The sequence below is a fragment of the Neovison vison genome, chromosome 5 (assembly GCF_020171115.1).
Source record: "Neovison vison isolate M4711 chromosome 5, ASM_NN_V1, whole genome shotgun sequence".
Lineage (NCBI taxonomy): Eukaryota > Metazoa > Chordata > Mammalia > Carnivora > Mustelidae > Neogale > Neogale vison.
The window spans coordinates 81,262,790-81,289,903 of record NC_058095.1 but is presented as its reverse complement, the minus strand read 5'-3'; the positions used below and the strand labels follow the sequence as shown (position 1 = coordinate 81,289,903).

General features: G+C 38.8%; 1 protein-coding gene across 3 annotated transcripts in view; it reads right to left on the bottom strand.

Moving 5' to 3' along the window:
* The window catches only part of LOC122906887 (hippocampus abundant transcript-like protein 2), a 91,725-nt gene that overhangs the window by 24,206 nt on the left and 40,405 nt on the right, over positions 1 to 27,114 (bottom strand). For 2 of the 3 annotated variants that reach the window (XR_006384630.1, XR_006384631.1), the window contains exons 3-5: positions 21,588 to 21,715; positions 4,383 to 4,505; positions 986 to 1,076 (exon numbers count right to left, since the gene is read on the bottom strand). Coding sequence is in view for 1 of the 3 variants with exons in the window: in XM_044249358.1 (XP_044105293.1) it covers positions 4,484 to 4,505; positions 21,588 to 21,715 (150 nt within the window). In the remaining 2 variants the exon portion in view is untranslated. Of the gene's footprint in view, positions 1 to 985; positions 1,077 to 3,864; positions 4,506 to 21,587; positions 21,716 to 27,114 lie in introns of those variants that run through there. The other variant, XM_044249358.1, reaches the window with a different exon arrangement.

The following is a 27,114-nucleotide window of genomic DNA, read 5'->3' as shown; positions in this document are numbered from 1 at the left end:
GAGGCCCGCATCAGGCTTTCTGCTCAGTAGGGAGCCTGCTTCCCACTCTATCTGCCCCTCTGCCTACTTGTGATTTCTGTCAAATAAATAAATAAAATCTTAAAAAAAATTCCAGCACACTTTCCACAGCTATCTGTATTTATTTGAGTTCTGTCCTACATTTCTCTCTTATTCTGGAAAGTCATTTTACCTTAAGGCGAAACTACTCTCATCTCCTTAACACGAACATATCCCTTATAGCATAGCTTCTCAAAGTAGCAAAAATGAACATGTTAATGGACCCAAATACATACTCTCTCTATACCATAGACATAAGAGGCAAAAATTATAAACAAAACTATGCTTAGTAATTAATGTTTCAGTATTCTGTCTTACTTAGAAATGATTTAGGCATCTAGTCAATATTGATTGATTAACTCAATTTAATATTAATACAAGGGCTTAAGTTGCCTAAAAATTTTAGAAGTTATCTTCAAGTTGACATATTACAAAACACAGATACTATTATTTTTAAAGATTATTTATTTATTTATTTCACAGAGAGAGAGAGAGAGAACAAGTAGGCAGAGAGGCAGTCAGAGAGAGAGGGGGGAAGCAGGCTCCCTGCTGAGCAGAGAGCCCGATGCGGGGCTCAATCCCAGAACACTGAGATCATGACCTGAGCTGAAGGCAGCGGCCTAATCCACTGAGCCACCCAGGCGCCCCACAGATACTATTTTTAATTAAGAGTCTGCCTAAGTTGATGTTTGACTACTCTAGGCAAGTTGATAGGAAAGACCAAGTGCTTCCTCCTTTGCTACTGGTGGGAATTTAAAACCATGCCAAGTCCCTGTGGGCACATAGGAAACTTCACTCCAGCACCTCCCCCAACCACCATAAAAGACTCATTCCAATCTCCTTTTTCTCTGTCAGGACACTTTGGACCTGCTTGGCAGGCCTGCCCTGCTCTCTGCAGAAAGCCCCCTAATGTGAGTAATATTCCTACCTTCTTGGTGTTTCTGTAGCAACATCTGTCTCCAATCTGAACCACATTTTGGGTGGATGTCCGTCTTTTCTTTGCAAGAGTGTCTAAAACACTGTTGAAATAAAATTTGTCAAAATTATGATTCAATTTTGGTTAAGCATATTCATATTTTTCATACTCTTAAACATTTAGTAGAAGTCATATCTTTTTTTAATCGTTAATGTGTATAATTTGGTAAGGAATTTGGTAAGGAAGACCTTACCAAAATAGAAAAAAGACTCTAGGCATATTATACTTAACTTTGATCTAATAGAAAATAGGTAGTTGCCTTTCATTAAATCAAAACAAATCTTATTTTCCAAGGTTTGACCTAAATTATGTGACCTTGAATTCTTAAAACATTTCTGGTTTCATTTCTATAAGGATACCTTTTTAAAATTAACCTTGTTTTTTTGACTGTTTCCTTTGCTGTGCAGAAGCTTTTGATTTTGATGAAGTCCCAGAAGTCTATTTTCGCTTTTGTTTCCTTTGCCTTTGGAGACGTATCTTGAAAGAAGTTGCTGTGGCTGATATCGAAGAGATTACTGCCTATGTTCTCCTCTAAGATTCTGATAGATTCCTGTCTCACGTTGAGGTCTTTTATCCATTTTGAGTTGATCTTTGTGTACGGTGTAAGAGAATGGTCGAGTTTCATTCTTCTACATATAGCTGTCCAGTTTTCCCAGCACCATTTATTGAAGAGACTGTCTTTTTTCCACTGTATATTTTTTCCTGTTTTGTCGAAGATTAATTGACTATAGAGTTGAGGGTCCATATCAGGGCTCTCTACTCTGTTCCACTGGTCTATGTGTCTGTTTTTATGCCAGTACCATGCTGTCTTGGTGATCACAGCTTTGTAATAAAGCTTGAAATCAGGTAAGGTGATGCCGCCAGCTTTATTTTTGTTTTTCAACGTTTCCTTAGCGATTCGGGGTCTCTTCTGCTTCCATACAAATTTTTGGATTATTTGCTCCAGCTCTTTGAAGAATGCCGGTGGAATTTTGATCGGAATGGCATTAAAAGTATAGATTGCTCTAGGCAGTATAGACATTTTAAGCTTCTGCACAGCAAAGGAAACAGTCAAAAAAACAAAGAGGCAACCCACGGAATGGGAGAAGATATTTGCAAATGACAGTACAGACAAAAGGTTGATATCCAGGATCTATAATGAACTCCTCAAACTCAACCCACACGAAACAGACAAACACATCAAAAAATGGGCAGAAGATATGAACAGACACTTCTCCAATCAAGAAATACAAATGGCTATCAGACACATGAAAAAATGCTCATCATCATTAGCCCTCAGGGAGATTCAAATTAAAACCACATTGAGATATCACCTTACACCAGTTAGAATGGCCAAAATTAACAAAACAGGAAACAACATGTGTTGGAGAGGATGTGGAGAAAGGGGAACCCTCTTACACTGTTGGTGGGAATGCAAGTTGGTGCAGCCTCTTTGGAGAACAGTGTGGAGATTCCTCAAGAAATTAAAAATAGAGCTTCCCTACGACCCTGCAATTGCACTCCTGGGTATTTACCCCAAAGATACAGATGTCGTGAAAAGAAGGGCCATCTGTACCCCAATGTTTATAGCAGCAATGGCCACAGTCGCCAAACTATGGAAAGAACCAAGATGCCCTTCAACGGATGAATGGATAAGGAAGATGTGGTCCATATACACTATGGAGTATTATGCCTCCATCAGAAAGGACGAATATCCAACTTTTGTAGCAACATGGATGGGACTGGAAGAGATTATGCTGAGTGAAATCAGTCAAGCAGAGAGAGTCAATTATCATATGGTTTCACTCATTTGTGGAGCATAACCAATAGCATGGAGGACAAGGGGCGTTAGAGAGTAGTAGGGAATTTGGGTAAATTGGAAGGGGAGGTGAACCATGAGAGACTATGGACTCTGAAAAACAGTCTGAGGGGTTTGAAGTGGCGGGGGGGTGGGAGGTTGCGGTACCAGGTGGTGGGTATTATAGAGGGCACAGCTTGCATGGAGCACTGGGTGTGGTGAAAAAATAATGAATACTGTTTTTCTGAAAATAAATAAATTGGGAAAAAAAAAAATAAAATTAACCTTGTTAATTTGGTAAGGAAAACATTACCAAAATAGAAAAAAGACTCTATGCATATTATACTTAACTTTGATCTAATAGAAAATAGGTAGCTGCCTTTCATTAAATCAAAACAAATCTTATTTGCCAAGGTTTTATCTAAATTATGTGCACTTGAATTCTTTTTTTTTCCAATTTATTTATTTTCAGAAAAACAGTATTCATTATTTTTTCACCACACCCAGTGCTCCATGCAAGCCGTGCCCTCTATAATACCCACCACCTGGTACCCCAACCTCCCACCCCCCCGCCACTTCAAACCCCTCAGACTGTTTTTCAGAGTCCATAGTCTCTCATGGTTCACCTACCCTTCCAATTTACCCAAATTCCCTACTCCTCTCTAACGCCCCTTGTCCTCCATGCTATTGGTTATGCTCCACAAATGAGTGAAACCATATGATAATTGACTCTCTCTGCTTGACTTATTTCACTCAGCATAATCTCTTCCAGTCCCGTCCATGTTGCTACAAAAGTTGGGTATTCATCCTTTCTGATGGAGGCATAATACTCCATAGTGTATATGGACCACATCTTCCTTATCCATTCATCCGTTGAAGGGCATCTTGGTTCTTTCCATAGTTTGGCGACTGTGTGTGCACTTGAATTCTTAAAACATTTCTGGGTTCATTTCTATAAGGATACCTCTTTTTTCACTTTGGAAATATTTGAAGTTTAATTTCCTTAGCATCTGGAAATTTTAGAAATATTCAGCTTGCTTAAGTGCTTCTTATCACTAAGTCAATCAGAATAGGGCTCCTATAAGAGATTTTATGATCTAATTTATTAATACCATGAAGGGTAGGAAAATATTATACACTTACACAATGAGATGTAAAGACCTTTCTGAGTTACAAATATATAAACATACAAACAGACACAAATGGAGAGCTTATAACTTTATTGTAAAAAATTCAGCCATGAATCAAGCATAAACACAGAAACAAAATATCGCCGGTCTAAATAGGGTTTTATTAGTAGTGGGTACAAATTCTTAGCTGTTTTTAGCTCAAGACAGGGAAAAAGATAAACAGAAAAGACTAACACCAGATTGGTGGTTGTCTTTCAGCCCAAAAAACAAGATCTCTAGAAACCACTGCTACATTTACAGGAATCACAAAAATGATCAGACCGTGAAACCAGAGGAATCTGGCACCATATATGAAGCAAGTACTCAAAGGGTATCAAATCAGATCTTTATCATGCTATGAATGGACAGGAGTCCAGAACTCAGGATTAGGAACTGAGCTTACTTTTGGGTTCCTGGATCATCACACAGGAATGAAGCACAAGAGCTCTGAAGGGGTCTCATTTCCTGGTAGGAATAAACAGGATCCTGAGGCAGGAACAAATACTACCTGAAATAGCACCAAATCCTGAAAGACAAAATGTTCCAGATAGTTATGGAAATAATTTTATTCAAGCCATTGCAAAAGAGAGAACATTCATTATGATAAATATCTTAAAGATGGACAAAATTGGAGATTTTATAAAACACTAGAGTCCTTCAGGAAGAGTCTTAATTCAGAGGATGGAGGGGCATGGTGGTCTTTTGCAGTTAGCTGGTTTGCTGCTTAGCCCTTTTGTCACTTCTCAAACAATTACAAAGGGATAAGGAGGTTTCTCACCTCTTGCTGCTCTCAGAAGCACAGGGCTCAGATTAAGTTCAACCTTGTTATTTTATCCTAAGTCCTTTGCTTCATCACCTCTTTGACCATGGAACTCTGATACACATAGGCAGATGGCATGATCCCTAGGAGGGTTTTGGCTTGTAAAACATCAGATAATATATGGACACTTTGTATCATTCAAAACTATTTTTTATGTACTACATGATTAGGTATTTGAAGACTTTTTAAAAAGAAAAACACATTTGTTGCTTATAAAAATTTTAGAGTCAGCATGAAGAGCAAGTTACTAAACAAAATCATCTTTTAATTTGGTTTTCATTGAATTTGCAGGGTGGGGAATTGAAGTGATTTTAAGAGCAAGTAAACATGTTCTAGATGCATCTACTATGACTGAGGGATAACGCTGCTTAGACTTCCGGGGAATCTACTTAAAATGGGCAATTTTAGCTTTCTCTCAAGAGGAGCTTCATGAAAGGAAGGGCAGAGGAAAACTTTGTTCAGTATCTGTGAGAACATCAGGGACTGAGGAAGATTAGATATTATGCATGACAATTTGAAAAATATCAAACAAGTTGGATTGTACCAGGGTGGCCCCTGGCATTTCAGTCCACAGAAGAGCAGAAACAACTCAGCAAACTGATAGAAACCATGGGATCCTGCAGAGCAGTGTTTCTGCGGAAACCTCATAATTCAAGATGTACAGTAATGTTCCATATGTGAGGAAAATGGATATTCTCCAATTTTTGTTTAGGGTTCTATGTATGTCCATTAGATCAAGCTGGTTAATCCTGACATTCATGATTATTTTTACCTATTTTAAAAATCTACTTGTTCACTATCATATGATCTTCCTGATATAAGGAAGTTGAGAAGTAACATGGGGAGCTTGGGGGGTAGGAAAAGAAGAAATGAAACAAGGTGGGATGGGAAGGGAGACAAACTATAAAAGACTCTTAATCTCACAAAACAAACTGAAGGTTGCCTGGGGGTAGGGAGGTAGGGAGAGGGTGGTTGGGTTATGGACATTGGGGAGGGTATGTGCTATGGTGAGTGCTGTGAAGTGTGCAAACCTGGTGATTCATAGACCTGTAACCCGGGAGCTAATAATACATTATATGTTTAAAAAATAATCTACTTGTTCTACCCATTATGGGACGTGTGTCAAAAATCTTTTCTGTAATGGTTAATTTGCCCATTTTATTTTTTCTCCTAGTTTGTCTTGTTCATTGGAGTCTATTTCCTCCAGAATCCTGATCTTAAGTCAATGACTTTTGATCCAGCTCCCTCCTCTACAAAGGCCCAAGACTTGGTCCTCAGCTGCACTTGTGCCCTGAAGCTCCAGGCTTCAAGGTGGAGGTTTCTCTAAGCATCTCACAGAGTTGGTGCTCATTCTCTTACCTCATCTCATGTTTCTGCTTTCTCCTTCATCTATATGTTTTCCCCCCCACAATACCTCACAGGAATTCCTTATTTAATATTCCAAAAGAATTTTAAAAATATATTTTATTAAGTGTTTTTAGAAGTTATAGCTAGAAGGTAAAAATTCCAGTTATAAAATATATTGGAATAACAAATGAAGCAATTTTACAAACTTTTAAAAAATACTATAGAAATACTATTCAAAAGCTATTTCTTTGTATTTATTAACATTTTACTGCACTTACTATGCACATACTATGCATCACACTCTGCTAAGCACTTTGCATACATTATCGAATTCAATCCTTGTAACAACTCCATGAAATAGGTATTATTATTACAACTATTATCACCCGGCGCGCCTGGGTGGCTCAGTGGGTTAAGCCGCTGCCTTCAGCTCAGGTCATGATCTCAGGGTCCTGGGATCGAGTCCCGCATCGGGCTCTCTGCTCAGCAGGGAGCCTGCTTCCTCCTCTCTCTCTCTGCCTGCCTCTCTGCCTACTTGTGATCTCTCTGTGTCAAATAAATAAATAAAATCTTTAAAAAAAAAACAACTATTATCACCCAATTTTACACCTTAGAAAAATGAAGTTCATAAATATTAAGTAACATACTACAAATCATAACATATAAGTGTCAGAGATGCAGTTGAACCCTGGACTCTCTGACTATAAAATCCATGTTTTTAACCATATTTCTGTAAAATTTCATACCTAATAGAATGAGTGGGCTGTGCTACATCCAAGTAGTCATCATAAACATTACAGAAGGTTATTTGAGTCAGAAGGTTATTCATTACATTTTTAATTTTCAAAATTCTAAGTTCCACATTTCTCTGAACTCTATTCATATCAAAGACTTCACTGGAGTCTGGCAAGCTCCCATCAACTTCATATCTGCCTTACCTGTTCTTTTGGTCTTTTTGAAACTCTTACCCTTTAAGCATGATAAGTGACAGGTAAATAGATAAGAAAAAGAAAAAGAAAGAGATGACAAATCAGACAGAATTATAGATGACAATTAGCAACTCACGCTTGAGATCCTCTCTTTAGCATAGTTTTTTGAAAGTATGATTATGGTTTTGACAAATATTTTATCTATGAATGTGGATCCAAGTTAACATATGTCACATTGCAAATCTAAACAAACAAAAGAAACACAAAGAAACCTCACAAAAGTCATTGAACAAGAATAATGGGAGTCAGATACCTCAAAAAAATTATTCCTAATTTGAGTTTTAGTTTCCTTGAAGCAAACTTTTTATGTGTGACCACTTTTTTCCTCATCAACTTAAAATTTTATTTTATTTTATTTTTTTGTTCCAAATTTGTTCCAAAATTCATTGTTTATGCATCACACCCAGTGCTCCATGCAACATGTGCCCTCCATAATACCCACTGCCACTGTGATCATTAATGAAAAATCTGCAAAGCAGTAGAAAGCCAGGCTTGAGAACAAATGACAAAATAAAGAAATGAATATTTTGAAACTTCATACAGGGATTTTAAGAAAGGAAATATGAAATGGAGAATGGACAATATTGCCGATCAATCACTGCAGCAGGCATAAAGAAACATGCAGAGATAAAAATGCTATAGGAGAGCCTGAGCAGAGCTCAAGTCTTTCCAGTTCTTGCTGTACAATGAATGCAGAATCATTCAGCAATTAAATGAGTTTTGGTCACTACCAATTGCTAAAATCCCCTCTCCCTATGCCTATGAAGAAAAACAGCTTTCATTTTCTAGGATCTTTCACTTTTCACAGCTAATGTTAAAAGTTGAAGTGACTCTCATGAAATCCTTAAAGTTTAGTTCAAAAAGTAGAATGCCACTGCCATTAATGGTATTTGAGAAATATTCAACCTTCCCCTTAATCTAATAAAGATACTTAAAAATGGAGTATTACTGTTACTGTTATAAAATGACAGTGTGCAGAAGTAATATATAAATAGGAAAAGCAGTTTCGTTTTTCTTGGTAGTTGAATTCTGAGGTTGATTCAGTCCAGGAAACTCTCTTTTGTATCTAATATAATCTAGTATGGAAGATTGGTATTGTTGGCATAGCAAGATGAACAGAGTTTTCAGGTTCCTTGATGTATAGAAGTGTTAGAAAGTGGGAAGACTAGGAATGAAATTCTGGTATCTACTTGTGATTGTATCACCATATAAAACCTATTTATTAAATTCTAGGATGATGGAATTGCATGTTGTGATATACAAAGGGATGAGCTTATAGAAAAAGCAAAACATTCCACTAGGAATCTCTGCACCAACCAGGACAACAAACCAAGCACATGTTTTACTCCATTAGCTCTTCTACCTTCAATGACTTATGCCTACAGCCTGCAGCAGAACTTACAACAGGATTCCTATGAGCCACATTTCCTACTCAAGGTACAAACCCTCATGTACACTAACACTTGTGTAAGTAGGACGATCTCACCTTACATCACCCATGCAGAGTTCATGGTGCCATTTATGCTCAAGAAAGAAAACACACAGTCTTATTCAACCAAATATTTACACTGATCTCTGTCCCCTCTATATATTATACTGAAATGACTATAAGGAAATTTAAGTTAGAATTAATTCATGATGGTGCTGAGAGGAGAGGAGAGAACAACCAAAGATCAGAGATCAGCTACACTTAACACCGTGAGCATGGTGCAATGTGTACAAGGATTGATTCACTATGTTGTGCACTGGAACCTAACCTAACATTGTATGTCAACTGTACTTCAATTTTTAATAAAAAATAAAACAAAACACCAAAACAGTTTCTTAAAGATTCAAAACCAAAGTAGTGATATTGAAAAATTAACTAGAGCAGAAACTAAATTTCAAAAGAATATTACGTAAATGTCTATGATAGACGTAACAGCTAGTGCCATAGCCATGAAAAAATGATAAAGAAAGAAAGAAAGGAAAAAACTAACTACAGACCAAGAGCTGGTAAGAAGGAAGACAAGAATGGGTAGGTGATTTATTAAAGAGTTATCTATGGAAGTATTTTGATCTTGGGCTATCACCCCCATCACTTGCCATCATCTCCTCAATATATTCTGATAGTTTCTAAGATAAAATGGTAAGAGTGATCTCTAAAAATGTCAGCTGATCTGTGTGAGGAAGAGCTAGGTAACTGAGCTTAGATATAGGCACTCCAAAGTAAAGTCCTTTTTGTTGCTTTTTGGTGGGGATGGGAGTTTGGTGGGGTATTCTCTCTTGCGAATTGAAAGGAAGCATTCATGTACATGGAGACTAGAGTTAACCTTCCCATACAGGTGAGGGAGTTAGTAGGAAAATTAGAATGTACAGATTCAGAACATCCATGATGTATAGCACATTAAAAACTCAGCCCTTTATCCATGAGTGAGAAAAGACAATTAACAATCATTCATTTTCAAGGACATTAAAGATACAAAAGGAAAAGAGAACTGACCTTAGATAAAACAGACAATTGAGAGATCAGAAGAGAAATTAAAAGAAATGTTGTTAATATGCTCTGAGAGATTGGAAAGATAATGATCTATAAAACAAAAGTTAGTCTACATATATTTCAGTAATTTATGAACAGAGTGGCTGACCATGTCCCCTCATGGTGGTGGAGATGGTATAAAAAATGACAAGGAAACACAAAATTACTTTTATTAGTATTATTTCTTATAGTAGGGTGGGTGAAGCAATTCTGTAACTATTTTAGCTAAATTATAGGATCAAGCAAATAGCTAAATGTGTTGATGTTTCTGGGAGCCAGGAAGAAAGTTCACATGTGTTTCAAAAGAGAGAAGGCTAGCAAGATCCTTAAGGAGATAAACTAGAATGGGGATACTGATGCAAGTTCATGAATTCTAAAATATGTATATGTATGTGTATGTGTGCATGTACAATTATGTGCATACACATGTGTGTGTTCAGTTTTATCTGCTGAAATATCCTAGAATCCTAGAAACAGAGACATTCCAATAGTAACATTTACCTCTAGTACTCATATCTTGCTCTGTAATACCATTGCCCACTAAAAGTACTAGGGCTCCTCAGAGAAGCAGTTGATTCCACAGCCAGGGAAAGGAAAGTACAAAATGAATAGAATGTCTTGTTAAGCCAGAAGCAAGAAAATATATTTTTTTAAATGCTGGAGACATGTTAAGGGGACACAAGAGTCAACACACATAAAGGGGCTCCAACTGATGAAATGTGGAAAATTTGGTCATTAAACTAATGAAGACTGTAATGAATTCTAGATTAAAAAGACAAGATTCTATGTATCCTTTCTACATAGATAAATAAAAACATGCAGAAGGAAAGAGAACTCTTATTTATAGTAGAATGACTTCAACCAGTAAATGTAGAGAAAGTACTGGAACAGGAAATTTATTGTTTGGTACCAAAATGGTAAAGATTGATTCAGAAAAAAATCATGAATACAGGACTGGAAGAGATTATGCTGAATGAAATAAGTCAAGCAGAGAAAGTCAATTATCATAGGGTTTCACTTATTTGTGGAGCATAACAAATAGCACGGAGGACAAGGGGAGATGGAGAGGAGAAGGGAGTTGAGGGAAATTGGAAGGGGAGGTGAGCCATAAGAAACTATGGACTCTGAAAAACAATCTGAGGGTTTTGAAGGGGCGGGGGGTGGGAGGTTGGGGGATCCAGGTGGTGGGTATTGGAGAGGGCACGGATTGCATGGAACATTGGGTATGGTGCAAAAATAATGAATACTGTTATGCTGAAAAAATAAAAAAATTAATTGAAAAAAATCATGAATAGATGCTAAATATTAGAAGGTAATATTTTTGAGAGGAAGGATATTTGTGTGGTCTTAATAATCCTACAGATTATTAGTTGCTAGAGAGAAACAGTGACTATACAGTGAAGAAATGACCATATCTTCACTAGATCATCAAAACGAACATCCCAGTTGAGGGGCAAATGGACATTGAGTGCACTATTAGTTGGCTAGAAAAAAATAACAGAAGCTAGGAGGTTTAAACAACAGAAATTTACTGTCTCATAGTTCTGGAGGATAAAAGTCCAAATCAAGGTGTTGGCAAGGTTGGTTTCTTTCTTTCTTTCTTTCTTTCTTTCTTTCTTCTTTTAAGATTTTATTTATTTGACAGAGAGACAGAGAGATCACAAGTTGGCAGAGAGGCAGGCTGAAGCAGGCTCCCTGCTAAGCAGAGAGCCTGATATAGGGCTCAATCTCAGGACCTTGACATCATGACCTGAGCTTAAAGCAGAGGCTTAACCCACTGATCCACCCAGGTGCCCTGGCAAGGTTGGTTTCTTTTGAGTGCTGTAGGAGAAGAATCTATCCCAGGCCTTTCTCCTTGGTTTATACATACATACATACATACATACACAGAGATACTATGTGTACATACATGGAAATGACTAAGCCAATGGGGCAAAATGTTAGCAACTGGTGTATTTGCGTCAAAGACATGTAGGTGTTTATTATACTGTTTTTGCAAAATTTTCTATTGAAGTTACTTCTAAAGAGAAAGTTAAGAAAGATACAAGTTGCTGCAAGTATGAGCCAATACACAAAAGATGAGAAAAGAGGTTAAGTCTAACCCATACAGAGTTGTGTATGTTTGAAAGAATGAGTAGAGAATATTCAAAGAAATTATAGGAAGATGTGTTCCCAGAGATAAAGAAAGCCCCATATCATTTTTTGAAAGATTTTTTTATTTATTGGGATGCCTGGGTGGTTCAGTGGGTTAAGTTTCTGTCTTCAGCCCAGGTCATGAACCCAGGGTCCTGGGATTGAGCCTCAGTCAGGCTTTCTGCTTAGCAGGGAGCCTGCTTCCCCTCATCTCTCCCTGCCTTCCTCTCTGCCTACTCGTGATCTCTGACTGTAAAATAAATGAATGAAAATCTTTTTTAAAAAGATTTTTATTTATTTGAGAGAGAGAGAGAGCATGAGAAGGGTGGAGGTCAGAGGAGAAGCAGATTCCGCATGGAGCTGGGAACCTGATGTGTGCCTGGATCCCGGGACTCCAGGATCATGACCTGAGCTGAAGGCAGTCGCTAAACCAACTGACCCACCCAGGCACCCCAGAAAGACCCATATTATTGTTGCATCAAGAAGAATGAATAATAATTTAAAAAGGATCCACACTCAGTTCCACTCTTGCGTAATTCCAGTACCTTAAGGATAATGCTAACTTCTAAAAGGACTAGGGAGCAAAAGGCAGGTTATTTACACTATAATGTGATGCCATTGAGCATCAAATTTGTCATCAGTGTCACTAGATTCTAAAGAAAACAGAGCAGTACCTTCAAAGTGAGATCTGTTAGGTAGAATCAACAATACTAGGACAGTAATGATGTTATACAAGTTCCAAGGAAAAATTACTTTAATACTATATTTTTTTTCCAATTTATTTATTTTCAGAAAAACAGTATTCATTATTTTTTCACCACACCCAGTGCTCCATGCAAGCCGTGCCCTCTATAATACCCACCACCTGGTACCCCAACCTCCCACCCCCACGCCACTTCAAACCCCTCAGACTGTTTAAAACTATATTTTGACCCTAACCACATCGCCAATTAAGAATGAGGGCAGAGTTCAGCTGCAGGAACTTCTTCCTAGGAACATCGCCAAAGGCAAGGGAAGCAAGGGCAAAAATGAAATATTGGGATTTTGCCAAGATCAAAAGCTTTTGCACAGCAAAGCAAACAGTTAACAAAACCAAAAGACAACTGACAGAATGGGAGAAGATATTTGCAAACGACATATCAGATAAAGAGCTAGTATTGAAAATCTATAAAGAGCTTATCAAACACAGCACCCAAATAACAAATAATCCAATCAAGAAATGGACAAAGGCCATGAACAGACATTTCACTAGAGAAGACATCCAGATGGCCAACAGACTTATGAAAAACTGCTCCAAATCACTCAGCATCAGGGAAATAAAAGTCAAAACCACAATGAGATACCACCTCACACGAGTCAGAATGGCTAAAATTAACAAGTCAGGAAATGACAGATGCTTGTGAGGATGCAGAGAAAAGGGAACTCTCCTACACTCTTGGTGGGAATGCAAGCTGATGCAACCACTCTGGAAAACAGCATGGAGGTTCTGCAAAAAGTTGAAAATAGAGCTACCCTACAACCCAGCAATAACACTACTGGGTATCTGCCCTAAAGATACAAGTGTAGTGATACTAAGGGGCACATGCACCTGAATGTTTATAGCAGCAATGTCCACAATAGCCAAACGATGGAAAGAGCCTAGATGTCCATCAACAAATGAATGGATAAAACAGATGTGCAATGGAACTCTATGCAGCCATCAAATGAAATGAAATCTTGCCATTTGCGATGACGTGGATGGAACTAGAGGGTATTATGATTAGTGAAATAAGTCAGTCAGAGAAAGACAACTATCATATGATCTCCCTGATAAGAAGAAGTGGAGATGCAACATGGAGGGTTTGGGAGGTACAAAAAGATTAAATGAAACAAGATGGGCTCGGGAGGGAGACAAACCATAAGAGACTCTGAATCTCACAAAACAAACAGAGAGTTGCTGGAGGGAAGGGGGATAGGGAGAGAGTGGTGGGGTTATGGACATTGGGGAAGGTATGTGCTATGGTGAGTGCTGTGAGGTGTGTAAACCTGGCGATTCACAGACCTGTACTCCTGCGGCTAATAATGCATTATATGTTTATATATTTTATTTATTTTTTTTCCAATTTATTTATTTTCAGAAAAACATTATTCATTATTTTTTCACCACACCCAGTGCTCCATGCAAGCCGTGCCCTCTATAATACCCACACCTGGTACCCCTATCTCCCCCCCCCCGCCACTTCAAACCCCTCAGACTGTTTTTCAGAGTCCATAGTCTCTCATGGTTCACCTCCCCTTCCAATTTACCCAAATTCCCTACTCCTCTCTAACGCCCCTTGTCCTCCATGCTATTTGTTATGCTCCACAAATAAGTGAAACCATATGATAATTGACTCTCTCTGCTTGACTTATTTCACCCAGCATAATCTCTTCCAATCCCGTCCATGTTGCTACAAAAGTTGGGTATTCATCCTTTCTGATGGAGGCATAATACTCCATAGTGTATATGGACCACATCTTCCTTATCCATTCATCCGTTGAAGGGCACCTTGGTTCTTTCCATAGTTTGGTGACCGTGGCCATAGCTGCTATAAACATTGGGGTACAGAAGGCCCTTCTTTTAATGACATCTGTGTCTTTGTGGTAAATACCCAGGAGTGCAATGGCAGGGTCATAGGGATGCTCTATTTTTAACTTCTTGAGGAATCTCCACACTGTTCTCCAAAGAGGCTGCACCAACTTGCATTCCCACCAACAGTGGAAGAGGGTTCCCCTTTCTCCACATCCTCTCCAACACATGCTGTTTCCTGTTTTGTTAATTTTAGCCATTCTAACTGGTGTAAGGTGATATCTCAATGTGGTTTTAATTTGAATCTCCCTGAGGGCTAATGATGATGAGCATTTTTACATGTGTCTGATGGCCATTTGTATGTCTTGATTGGAGAAGTGTCTGTTCATATCTTCTGCCCATTTTTTGATGTGTTTGTCTGTTTCGTGTGGGTTGAGTTTGAGGAGTTCATTATAGATCCTGGATATCAACCTTTTGTCTGTACTGTAATTTGCAAATATCTTCTCCCATTCCGTGGGTTGCCTCTTTGTTTTGTTGACTGTTTCCTTTGCTGTGCAGAAGCTTTTGATTTTGATGACGTCCCAGAAGTTTATTTTCGCTTTTGTTTCCTTTGCCTTTGGAGACGTGTCTTGAAAGAAGTTGCTGTGGCTGATATCAAAGAGACTACTGCCTATGTTCTCCTCTAAGATTCTGATGGATTCCTGTCTCACGTTGAGGTCTTTTATCCATTTTGAGTTGATCTTTGTGTACGGTGTAAGAGAATGGTCGAGTTTCATTCTTCTACATATAGCTGTCCAGTTTTCCCAGCACCATTTATTGAAGAGACTGTCTTTTTTCCACTGTATATTTTTTCCTGTTTTGTCAAAGATTAATTGACCATAGAGTTGAGGGTCCGTATCTGGGCTCTCTACTCTGTTCCACTGGTCTATGTGTCTGTATTTATGCCAGTACCATGGTGTCTTGGTGATCACAGCTTTGTAATAAAGCTTGAAACAAGATCCTAGCCAACAGGATCCAACAGCACATTAAAAAGATTATCCACCATGATCAGGTGGGATTCATCCCTGGGCTACAAGGATGGTTCAACTTTCGCAAATCAATCAATGTGATACAACAAATTAATATGAGAAGAGAGAAGAACCACATGGTCCTCTCAATTGATGCAGAAAAAGCATTTGACAAAATCCAGCATCCGTTCCTGATTAAAACGCTTCAAAGTATAGGGATAGAGGGAACATTCCTGAACCTCATCAAATCTATCTATGAAAGACCCACAGCAAATATCATCCTCAATGGGAAAAAGCTTGCAGCCTTCCCATTGAGATCAGGAACAAGACAAGGATGCCCCCTTTCACCACTCTTGTTCAACATAGTATTAGAAGTCCTAGCAACAGCAATCAGACAACAGAGAGAAATAAAAGGTATCCAAATTGGTAATGAAGAAGTCAAACTCTCTCTCTTCGCAGATGACATGATTCTTTATATGGAAAACCCAAAAAACTCCACCCCCAAACTATTAGAACGCATACAGCAATTCAGCAACTTGGCAGGATACAGTCAATGTGCAGAAATCAGTGGCTTTCTTATACACTAACAATGAAAATACAGAAAGGGAAATTAGAGAATCGATTCCATTTACTATAGCACCAAGAACCATAAGATACCTTGGAATAAGCCTAAATAAAGAGGTAAAGGATCTATACTTGAGGAACTATAGAACACTCATGAAAGAAATTGAAGAAGACACAAAAAGATGGAAGACCATTCCATGCTCTTGGATCAGAAGAATAAACATTGTTAAAATGTCTATACTGCCTAGAGAAATCTATACTTTTAATGCCATTCCGTTCAAAATTCCACCGGCATTCTTCAAAGAGGTGGAGCAAATAATCCTAAAATTTGTATGGAATCAGAAGAGACGCCAAATCGCTAAGGAAATGTTGAAAAACAAAAATAAAGCTGGCGGCATCACCTTACCTGAAATTCTGAAACTTTTAGAAAGTGGTAGAAACTTTCTCTTATGCAACATATTTTGTTCTTAATAAATCTGAACCAGATGTATATTTATTTGCTACATTGTCATGTAAATGTGAACCTGACTTTTCTAACCAACTCTGTTCATGTTATACTTGATATCAGTTACTGTGGTTCCTGACCAATACAGTATTATTAAATTAAAGTTGTTTTGGCTGAGAAAAAATTCAATGTAAGGTAATAAAGACCACAGTAATCAAGACATAAAACATATCCATCACCTTCCCACCTCCAGCTCCAGGAACCCACTAACCTTGTTTTAGATTTATTTTTTAAGAATTTCATATAAATGGAAGAATACAGAATTTGAATTTTTCTTTCTGGTTTCCAGAAATCATTTTTAAGAAGATTTTGTTTATTCATTTGAGAGAGAGCACAGAGTGAATGTGAGAGAGGAAGAAGCAGACTCCTCACTAAGCAGGGAGCCAGCCTGATGTGGGACTCGATTCTAGGACCCTGAGAGCATGATCTGAGCAGAAAGCAGATGCTTAACCAGCTGAGCCACTCAGGCACCCCTAGAAATCAATTTTAAATGCTTTAATCTCTTACATGCATGTGCATGAGTGTTCTCACACATATAACAAATTTTAATGGTTATTATCTTTACATAATGGTAGCTAGTAATAGCAGACATTTCCCATTCCCATTCCTTCACCTTCAATCATGAGCCCCAGTTCTCATTAGAGTGTCAATCTCTCCACTACTTCAGGCCTTGTGCTCTGGGAGAGGGCTTCACCCATGGTTCCCTGAGTTAGTCACTGCTGAATCTGTGAGGGATTCAAAGCCAGGCCCATTTGGAGCCAACTCAAATCTGGAGCTTTGATTTCAGCCTTCAGGATTGTAATGCTTTCTTTTCCCATAGATTTGGAACTTTAGAATAGTTGGAGTGTAACCATGCTGCAGCCTTCAAGAGGTAGCCCACCTGAGAATGAAGTCAGACTCGTGCATGGCAAAGCCAGAGATGGTGAGACAGAAATCTAGTCTTCATAACATCCTTTGACCTCAAGTCAACTGGTAACTGAAGCTAGTTCAATCCCTGCTGTTTTCAGTACTAGGAACCAATAGATCCCCCTTTTATTTAAGCAAATTTAACTGGATGTTCATGTTACATAGAGTACAGATTCTTAACAGTTATAAATTATAGATTTTTCTTAGTGTCTTCCTGTATTTTCCATTTTTCTATGATATATATAGTAGTTATAAATAGAATCCCCCCACCATGACCCATAAGGGATACGAAATTGTTTTTAATTCTCCAAAATAGTATTACCAAATTCTTTCCCTTATTTTTGGTGTTGAAATTTTAGTTAGTCTTTTAATGTTATACCTGAATCTTATTTTGCAGATAAGGAATATATTTCCTTAAAGAAATACTTATTCCTAAATCTTGTTCAAGCTATTTTGGTAACTGACAATACCCAAAAATGGTTCCACAATAATCTTATTTTCTCTGAAGCTAACATATTTCAGAAAACCTTGTTTTCCTTAGCTATGTCAATGTATTGTGGGCTTCATTTATCATTCCATGCAGATTTCCATTCCAGACTATGACACATATTTTTCTTTTAAAATAACTCTTCATAAGTAGTTGTATGCATATTTTTAATATGAGGCACTATATTTAACATAAACTCTCACAGGATAGTTTTGATTATTGCATATTTGCTGATAAACAATTTGAGATCCTTGATCTTCTCTAGTTAAAATTTGCTGGAATTAGAGAAGTTGAAACGCGGGGGTAGGATGGAGGAGAGAGCTAAGTGTCATCTTTAAATAAGAGGAGTTGGAACTCTGCATGGAAATCTGGAAACAATAAATTATGAATTGTCTTAGTACTTTCAGGCTGCTATAATAAACTTCCATAGACTGGGTGGCTTATAAAAAACAGAATTTACTTCTCATCCTTCTGGAAGCTGGGAAATCCAAGATCAAGGCACTAGCAGATCTGGTGAGGATCTGCTTCCTAGTTTGTAGACAGCTGCCTTGTCTCTGTGTTCTCACATGATGGAAGGGGCCAGAGAACTCTCTGGAGTCTCTTCTATATGAGTACTAATTCCACTCATGTGGACTCCACCCTCATGATCTAGGCACCTCACAACACCCTGCCTCCAAATGTCAGCACACTGGGGATTAGATTTCAACATAAGAATTTGTGGGAGAACACACATATTCAATATATAGTAGGTTATGTTTCAGGAATTTGTTTTAGGCACAAAATAAATATAGACAAAAAATGTCTTTCCACACTCAAGTACCTTAGCTATTTAGTAAGTGTCGACAATTTGCATGATTCTACTTAGCTCACTCATGTGGGAGAACAGTTAAGGCTTTTGGTGAAAAGCAGGAAAAACTGGCTCTGAATGGAAAATGATAACTTTTGAAAGTATCTGGCATGGCTCACCAAATAAAACAGCTGCTGAAGATCTAGGCTGGAAAGGATAGGGAGATGGGATGCTCTGGCATTTCATAGCAGGGACTGATCTATAACTGGACCATCCTCTTACACCGTACACAAAGATAAGTTCAAAATGAATGAGAGACCTCAATGTGAGACAGGAATCTATCAAAATCCTAGAGAATAACATAGGCAGTAACCTCTTCGACATCGGCCACAGCAACTTCTTGCAAGATATGTCTCTGAAGGCATGGGAAACATAAGTGAAGATGAACTTTTGGGACTTCATCAAGATAGAAGTCTTTTGCACGGCAAAGGAAAGAGCCAACAAAACAAAGAGGCAACCCACGGAGTGGGAGAAGATATTTGCAGATGATACTACAGATAAAGGGCTGATATCCAAGATCTATAAAAAACTTTCCAAACACCCAAAAACCAAATTTTCAAGTCAAGAAATGGGCATAAGACATGAACAAACAGACACTTCTCCAAAGATGACATACAAATGGCTTACAGACACATTAAAAATGTTCTATATCATGAGCCATCAGGGAAATTCAAGTCAAAACCACAATGTGATACCACCTTACACCAGTCAGAATGGCTAAAACTAACAAAGTAGCAAACAACAGATGTCGGTGAGAATGTGGAGAAAGGGGAAGCCTCCTACACTGTTGGTGGGAATGCAAGCTGGTGCAGCCACTTTGGAAAAACAGTAGAGGGGTGCCTGGGTGGCTCAGTGGGTTAAACCCTCTGCTTTCAGCTCAGGTCATGATCCCAGAGTCCTGGGATTGAGCCCCAAGTCAGGCTCTTTACTCAGCAGGGAGCCTGCTTTCCTTCCTTTCTCTCTGCCAGCCTCTCGGCCTACCTCTGACCTCTGTCTGTCAAATAAATTTAAAAAAAAAATTTAATAAAAAAAAATTAAAAAAGAAAGAAAGAAAAACAGTAGAGGTTCCTCAAGAGGTTAAAAACAGAGCTGCCCTATGACCTAGCCACTGCACTACTAAGTATTTACCCCAAATATACAGATGTAGTGAAAAAAAAAAGGGGGGGCACATACACCCAATGTTCACAGCAGCAATGTTACAACAGACAAACTGTGGAAGCAGCTGAGATGCCCTTCAGCTGATGAATGGATAAAGAAGATGTGGTGTGTATTACAGTGGACTACCACACGGCCATCAGAAAGGGTGAACACCTACCTCTAAATCAACATGGATGGAACTGGAGGGGATTCTGCTGAGTGAAATAAGTCAAGCAGAGAAAAACAATTATCATACGGTTTCATTTATATGTGGAACATAAGGAATAGCATAGAGGACATTAGGAATAGGAAGGGAAAAATGAAGTGGGGGAAATCAGAGGGGGAGACAAGCTATGAGAGACTATGGACTTCGGGAAACTTACGGTTTCAGAGGGGAGTGGGATGGGGGATAGATTAGCCTCGTGATGGGTATTAAGGGCACGTATTGCAATGAGCACTGGGTGTTATACACAAACAATGAATCATGGAACACTGCATCAAGGACTAATGACTAATGATGACCAACTTAGCATAATAAAAATTAAAAAAAAAGAAAATCTATTAATATAATTCTTCATAGTAACAATATTTTTCAATGCACTGAACACTCAAATGATGAAACATTACAATATTTGCTTTATATACATGAGATGTTAAGTCCATTATCACTTTTACTTAGCATTATTCATTAATCAATATAAGCAAAAGCAACAGTATGAAAATGGGAAGGGAAGAGGCAAAATCAGTGGAAAATCTAACAAAAATATTTTAAGATATTGAGAGGACATTTAAAAAGGCCCTCATTTATTGGAAAAGCATGGAAAAGCATGACTTGTTCTCAGAAAGACTCAATAATTATTTAATAAAAATTCATCATCTCGCAGAAAATAAAAGGACCCACTAAACCAACATATTTATAATGTAACAAATACTGATATAAAATTGTCATATGATCAAATAAGGACATTTTCACATGATCCAAAAAAGAAATATTAATGCATTAACACACACACACACACACACACACACACTAAACTTTTCATTTTAAGGTGTGTTCTTCACACCTTAGGACGAGCAGTTCAGCAACAGAAATTTTGGCCAAATACCATATTCTGGAACCAAGAAAAACAACTAAGGTACAGCTCAGGTTCAAATTCCAAACCATCTTTGGTATTTAGTTATATGTTAAGTATTCTCTCCCTATTTATCAAGAAGAAATAAGATCAAATTCACATTATGATTTAGAACAGTCTCTTGGTCTCACTACCGTGTATCCAAAAGTGACTCATGTCTATTGATGTAAACTTTTTTCATCGGTGCCCTAGAGAGCCGTGAGATGACAACACATTTGCAGTCAGCTGAGCGAAAGCGGTGACTACAGCGACTGTCAGCCCCTCCCATGACCCAATCCTTTAACTGACCTGATGGCAACAGCAGCTTGTCTTAGAGACTTTTTTTTTAAGAATTTTATTTATTTATTTGACAGAGAGAGAGAGATCACAAGTAGGCATAGAGGCAGGCAGAGAGAGAGAGGTGGAAGCAGACTCCCTGCGCAGAGAGCCAGATGTGGGGCTTGATCCCAGGACCCTGGGATCATGACCCAAGCCGAAGTCAGAGGCTTTAACCCACAGAGCCACAGGTGCCCCCCTTAGCGACATCTTTATACATCTTAGAGCCCAAATCGGCTTTCAGTATTACCAAAGAAATCAAATATAAATACAAGTATCAATTGCTTTGAAATGGTTAAGAAATGCTTTGCAGACGTATCATTCACATGTGACCCAAAACAAAGCCACTCACCAAGGGCTGATCCTCATCGGTGGAATTGGGAAGCAGGTGAAGAACACGGTGCTGATGAGAAAGGGTTTCCTCCCCCACACATTAGACAGAGCAATTATGAGGGGGGCACTCAGAAAAGACAGCAGGCCCTGGATGGGAAAGCAGAAACAAAGGTCAAATTTACAATGTGGTCCCCCAATCACTTGTAATTCTTACTTTCTGAATGCTCCAATTTATTTCACTGGCCCCAAAACAGACTAATTTGAAATATTAAATATAAAGTATCATTTAAAAACATTCTAATGAAATAAGTCAAGCAGAGAAAGACAATTATAGTATGGTTTTAGACATATGTGAACATAAGGAATAGCACGGAGGACCACTGGGGAAGGAAGGGAAAACTGAAGGGGGAGAAATCAGAAAGCGAGAGCAACTATGAGAAACTATGGGCTCTGGGAAACAGTGGAGGGTTTCAGCGGGGAGAGAGGGGAGGGATAGGGTAGTTGGGTGATGGGTATTAAGGAGCGTGCATACTGCAATGGGCACTGGGTGTTGTACGCAATTAATGAATCACTGAACACTACATCAAAAACTGATGATGTACTACACGGTGGATAACTGAACAATGAAAAACCCTACATCATTACAAGTCAGTCCATTAGCATGGTCTCACTGCCCAGAGCAGTCAATTTACCATTACAATTTCACTTGTTTATTGCCCAAATAAAAACAGGACTGGAAATGAAAAATAAAAAATGCTAACGAATTTCTAAGCATGCTGTTAGAAAATGGAAAATGGCGGGGGGGAGCTTATTTTTCTGGAGAAGCAGTGATATGATATGTACACCTACAGATGGCCCATGAGATGAACACACACCAAGCATGCAGGAAGAGGCCAGAAACTTAATTATATGCATAGCTCCAAATCATGTGCTGCGGTGAAGACACTTTCTTGCCCACTTGGCCCTGACCCTGACCCTCCCTACAGGATGTGCTCCCCTTATGAGCTGCAAACCTCTGTTCAATCCCTTCTTTAAACCCTGGTCTTGGGTGGTCTTGGGGCACCTGGGTGGCTCAGTCACTTAAGCGTCCAACCGTTGGTTTCAGCTCAGGTCATGTCGGAATCATGAGACTGGGCCCTGCATCGGGCTCTGAACTTAGTGCAGGGACTGCGTTAGAGTCTCTCCCTCTTCCCTCTCTGCTCCTCCCCCTCATTCATACTCGCTCTAAAATAATAATAAAAAATCTTTAAAACCCTGCCATAGCCTCCACTGTGCACAGATTAAAATTTTTCAGTGGGTACTTATGGGTGAAATAATGAGTTTCTGAACTGCTTTTATAAAAAAAATAAGTAGGGGAAAACTGAGACAGAGGAGACAAGAGTAGGAAAATGTTGATAAATAATGAAACTGGGTGGTAAGAACATGGGTGTTCATTATACTTCCTGCTGCTGTGTATCTGAAATTGCTCAGCATTGCATACACACAGTACCCTCCAAAATACGGCACCTAACGCACATTCTGTGCTTTGGCTATATGTAGTACTTCTTAGTTTTCTCATATGCCATTTTTCTTTGTGCCAATGGACTTCGCTGTGCCTGCATACACTTCCCACACTTGAGACTTCACACAATGTTTTAAAAGATGCCATTTTTAAACAAAAAAATGAGAAGGCGGGATGCCTGGGTGGCTCAGTCCCTTAAGCGTCTGCCTTTGGCTCAGGTCATGATCTCAGGGTCCTGGGATTGAGTCCCACATCAGGCTTCTTGTTCAGTGGGGAGCCTGCTTCTCCCTCTGTCTGCCACTCCCCTGCTTGTGCTCTCTCTCCCTCTCTCTTTGAAAAGTAAATAAATAAAATCTTTTAAAAAGGCCAAACATTAAAGAAATATTTAAAGTAACACAGTCTTTACAGAAAAAAAATGCTCTCTTCCAGATTATGGATTTTAAATGCTAATTTATCCATTAAAATATTATTTTAATCAAATTCTTAGTAACAGTAATAGATACTGAAAACATCTTCCAGGACAACCTACCCCCCTTTTTTAAAGATTTTATTGATTTATTTGAGAGAGTGAGAGAGAGAGCATGAGAGGGGAGGTCAGAAGGAGAAGCAGACTCCCCGTGGAGCTGGGAGGCCAATGCGGGACTCCATCCCGGGACTCAGGGATCATAACCTGAGCTGAAGGAAGTTGCTTAACCAACTGAGGCACCCAGGCACCAGACCACCTTTTTAATTAAGATTCTAACATACCAGGTGGTGGGTATTACAGAGGGCACAGCTTGCATGGAGCACTGGGTGTGGTGAAAAAATAATGAATAATGTTTTTCTGAAAATAAATAAATTGGAAAAAAAAAGATTCTAACATACAGTATCATGCAGCTGACCCCTGAAGAACACAGTTTGGGGCACCAACACCCTCTACATCATGTGGTCAAAAATCCACATATCGGGGCACCTGGGTGGCTCAGTCGTTAGGTGTCTGCCTTCACCTCAGGTCATGATCCCAGGGTCCTAGGATCGGGACCCATGTCGGGCTCCCTTCTCAGTGGGTGAGTCTGCTTCTCCCTCTTCCTCTGCTTGTGTACTCTCTCAAATAAATAAACCTTTAAAAAAAACACACATTTAATTTTTTACTTCCCCCAAATTAAACTGTTGACCAGAAGCTTTATCAATAATGTAAACAGTTGATCAATGGTATTTTGTATATTATTGGTATATTTTATGTATTGCATACTGTATTCTTAAAGTAAGCTAATGAAAAGAAAATGTTAGAAAGATCATAACCAAAAATATATGACAGCCAAAAGAAAAAAACAGTCTGCAAGTGAACCCATGCAATTCAAACCTGGATTGTTCAAGGTCAACTGTACTTGGCTCTTTGGAAAACATGAATTTCTAAAAATCACTTTTCCTATGCCAGAGTGATGTCTTTACGACCCGACCTGGCCCCAGATGCTATCAGGCCACATTGTGAGAGCAACAGACTGAGGGTATTTGTACCCTGACAGAATCTGCAAATGAGAACAAAATGTTTAAAAAGTAACACCAGACAGACCTCAGACCCCTTTTCTTGATCAGAAATACCACTGATTCTCATTACCCACAGCGGTTATGTTCTATAAGGTTGTGAGAAACACTGAACTAGAGAATGTGGAGCCAATGCTCCTTAGCTTCCTGTAAGGCTCTGGTCACCTAATTCCATTAACTGATCAACACACAACCATGATTTATGTGTGTTTCTCTTTAAAGACACTATCCTTAATATACATTGTTGACCGCTGAACACCGAACTCTAAATCAACAGCACCATGACTCGTGCCTTGAATGAGGCTCATCTGACAGTATATTCTCCCTAAGGCACATCACAACCTCCCACGCTTAAAGATACTAGTCAGCATTGCTGCACTACCCTTGGGTACGTTTTATATAGCCAAATCACCAACAAAAGACACGAAGATGCAAAAAACGTAGCACTAAATGGACCACAAGGACACTGGTACAGAATAAAACCTCAGACACAAATTCGAACTCAGATAGAAATGAGGGGCTGGTACCTGACACTCCCCCTCACCCACGGGGGCATGAATGACCACGGAAACCCTGTGCTGATCTGGGGTCACAGATAAACTCACTGAGTAGGTAGATTTGCAAACATGAAATCCAAACATAATGAGAACCAGTGGGTACTATGCTGTCCCAGTCCAACCAGTACGAGATGCAACACGGTGTGTAGGAGTCTGGGTGCAGATGGCAAAATTCACCAAGGGCTCACACAGTCGCTATAGTTAGTTAACTTCCCAGCAGGCGTGGGTGTGTACGGAGGAATAATTAATTGGCCAGTATTTTTTTCTTTTTTTTTAAGATTTTATTTTAACTGGGGCGCCTGGGTGGCTCAGTGGGTTAAAGCCTCTGCCTTCAGCTCCGGTCATGATCTCTGGGTCCTGGGATCGAGCCCCATAACAGGTTCTCTGCTCAGCGGGGAGCCTGCTTCCTCCTCTCTCTCTGCCTGCCTCTCTGCCTACTTGTGATCTCTGTCAAATAAATAAAATAAAGATTTTATTTTACTTACTTGACAGAGAGAAAGAGGGGGGGTACAATCGGGAGAAGCAGCAGAGGGAGGGAGAAGCAGGATCCTCACTGAGCAGGACCCTTGGAGCATGACCCGAGCCAAAGGCAAAAGCTTAACCAACGTAAGCCACTCAGGTGCCTTGGCCAGTATTTCTGACATGACTTTTCGGCTCTAATTAGAGTTTATCGTTCAATTAAATGCAATTACACAAGTAACATTTTTTTTCCAAGTAACATTTTTTTTCCAAGTAACATTTTAAAGCATACATAGAATGACAAATAAAACTTACCTGAAGCAAACACACATGAATTTTACACTTCATATAGCCATCATTAAAGTTTTAAGCATATGTTTTCCTTAACATATGCAGTTGGCAAATATTTGACTGAAAGAGTTGGGTCAGTATTTTTAAACCTAAGAATGATTTTTTGTTTTCTTTCAAATAGTATAATTAACTTTACAAATGAATGTGAGGGAGCAATGGCTTCACAGAATAGAGTACAAAGTCATTTAACTACTTCTGAAAATTTTCACTTTTCCTTTAAAAGGTTCACATACTATGACAAATTTTCAGTATTCTTTAATAAGCTATGAGGAACTTGCAACATGTAGACTTGTTACCCCCAAATTAGATTTGTTCATTTTCTAGATTCTAGATCAATTTTAGATTTGTTCAATTTCTCATTTCTTAAAAGATCAGAGAAAATCATACACCAATGGAACTGTGTTTTTATTTGTGTAATTGACTAGAACAAATATTTTCATGCAAAAACAGTATTAACACAGAGTTACCTCTCTGACTTAGGGCCCACTGAGACCCTGCACAGTAAAGAGCTTCCCTTCAGAGGGTACACGTCAATCAATGCAAAGGGCAAATGAGAAATGTGACACATAAAGTGATTTTAAGTTGATTAAAGTTTGGAAAAGTGAAACTGCAAAGCTGGGGAAGGGTCAAAGAACAGTTGGTGCCAGAGCCTTCAAGGAAATAATGATACGGGCAGGAAGGCTAGGGCGTGTTGTTTTGTTCTGAAGTAAAGGAGCAAACTAGGAAAGAGTCACTAAAAGAAGAAGAAATAAAAAGCAGATGAAAGTGAAATTGTTTTAATTAAAATATAAGTTGACTTTTCCTACTTATAAGTAGTAGGCTCCTACTTCAAATCCTGACTCCAGGAAAGCTCAGTGTATGTTCTAAAGTAGTAACAGTAACAGCTAGGATCCACATATGCCAGACTCTTCCACAACGTCCACACACACGTCCTGACGCTGTGACTTGGCGCTATCAGGGTAAGCAGCTAGCCCGAGGCTCATAAGCAGCAGAGGCAGGTTTTGGCTCAGATGTGAGGTGGCTCCAGAACCCGAGTCCCAACCCATAAGTCCACAATTCAAACCAATTCTTAATCTGTTAACATTTCAGGGTCTCCAACCTAAAGCACACGTCTTTCCCACTTGTGGGTACTCTTATGTTTATTTTATTTATTT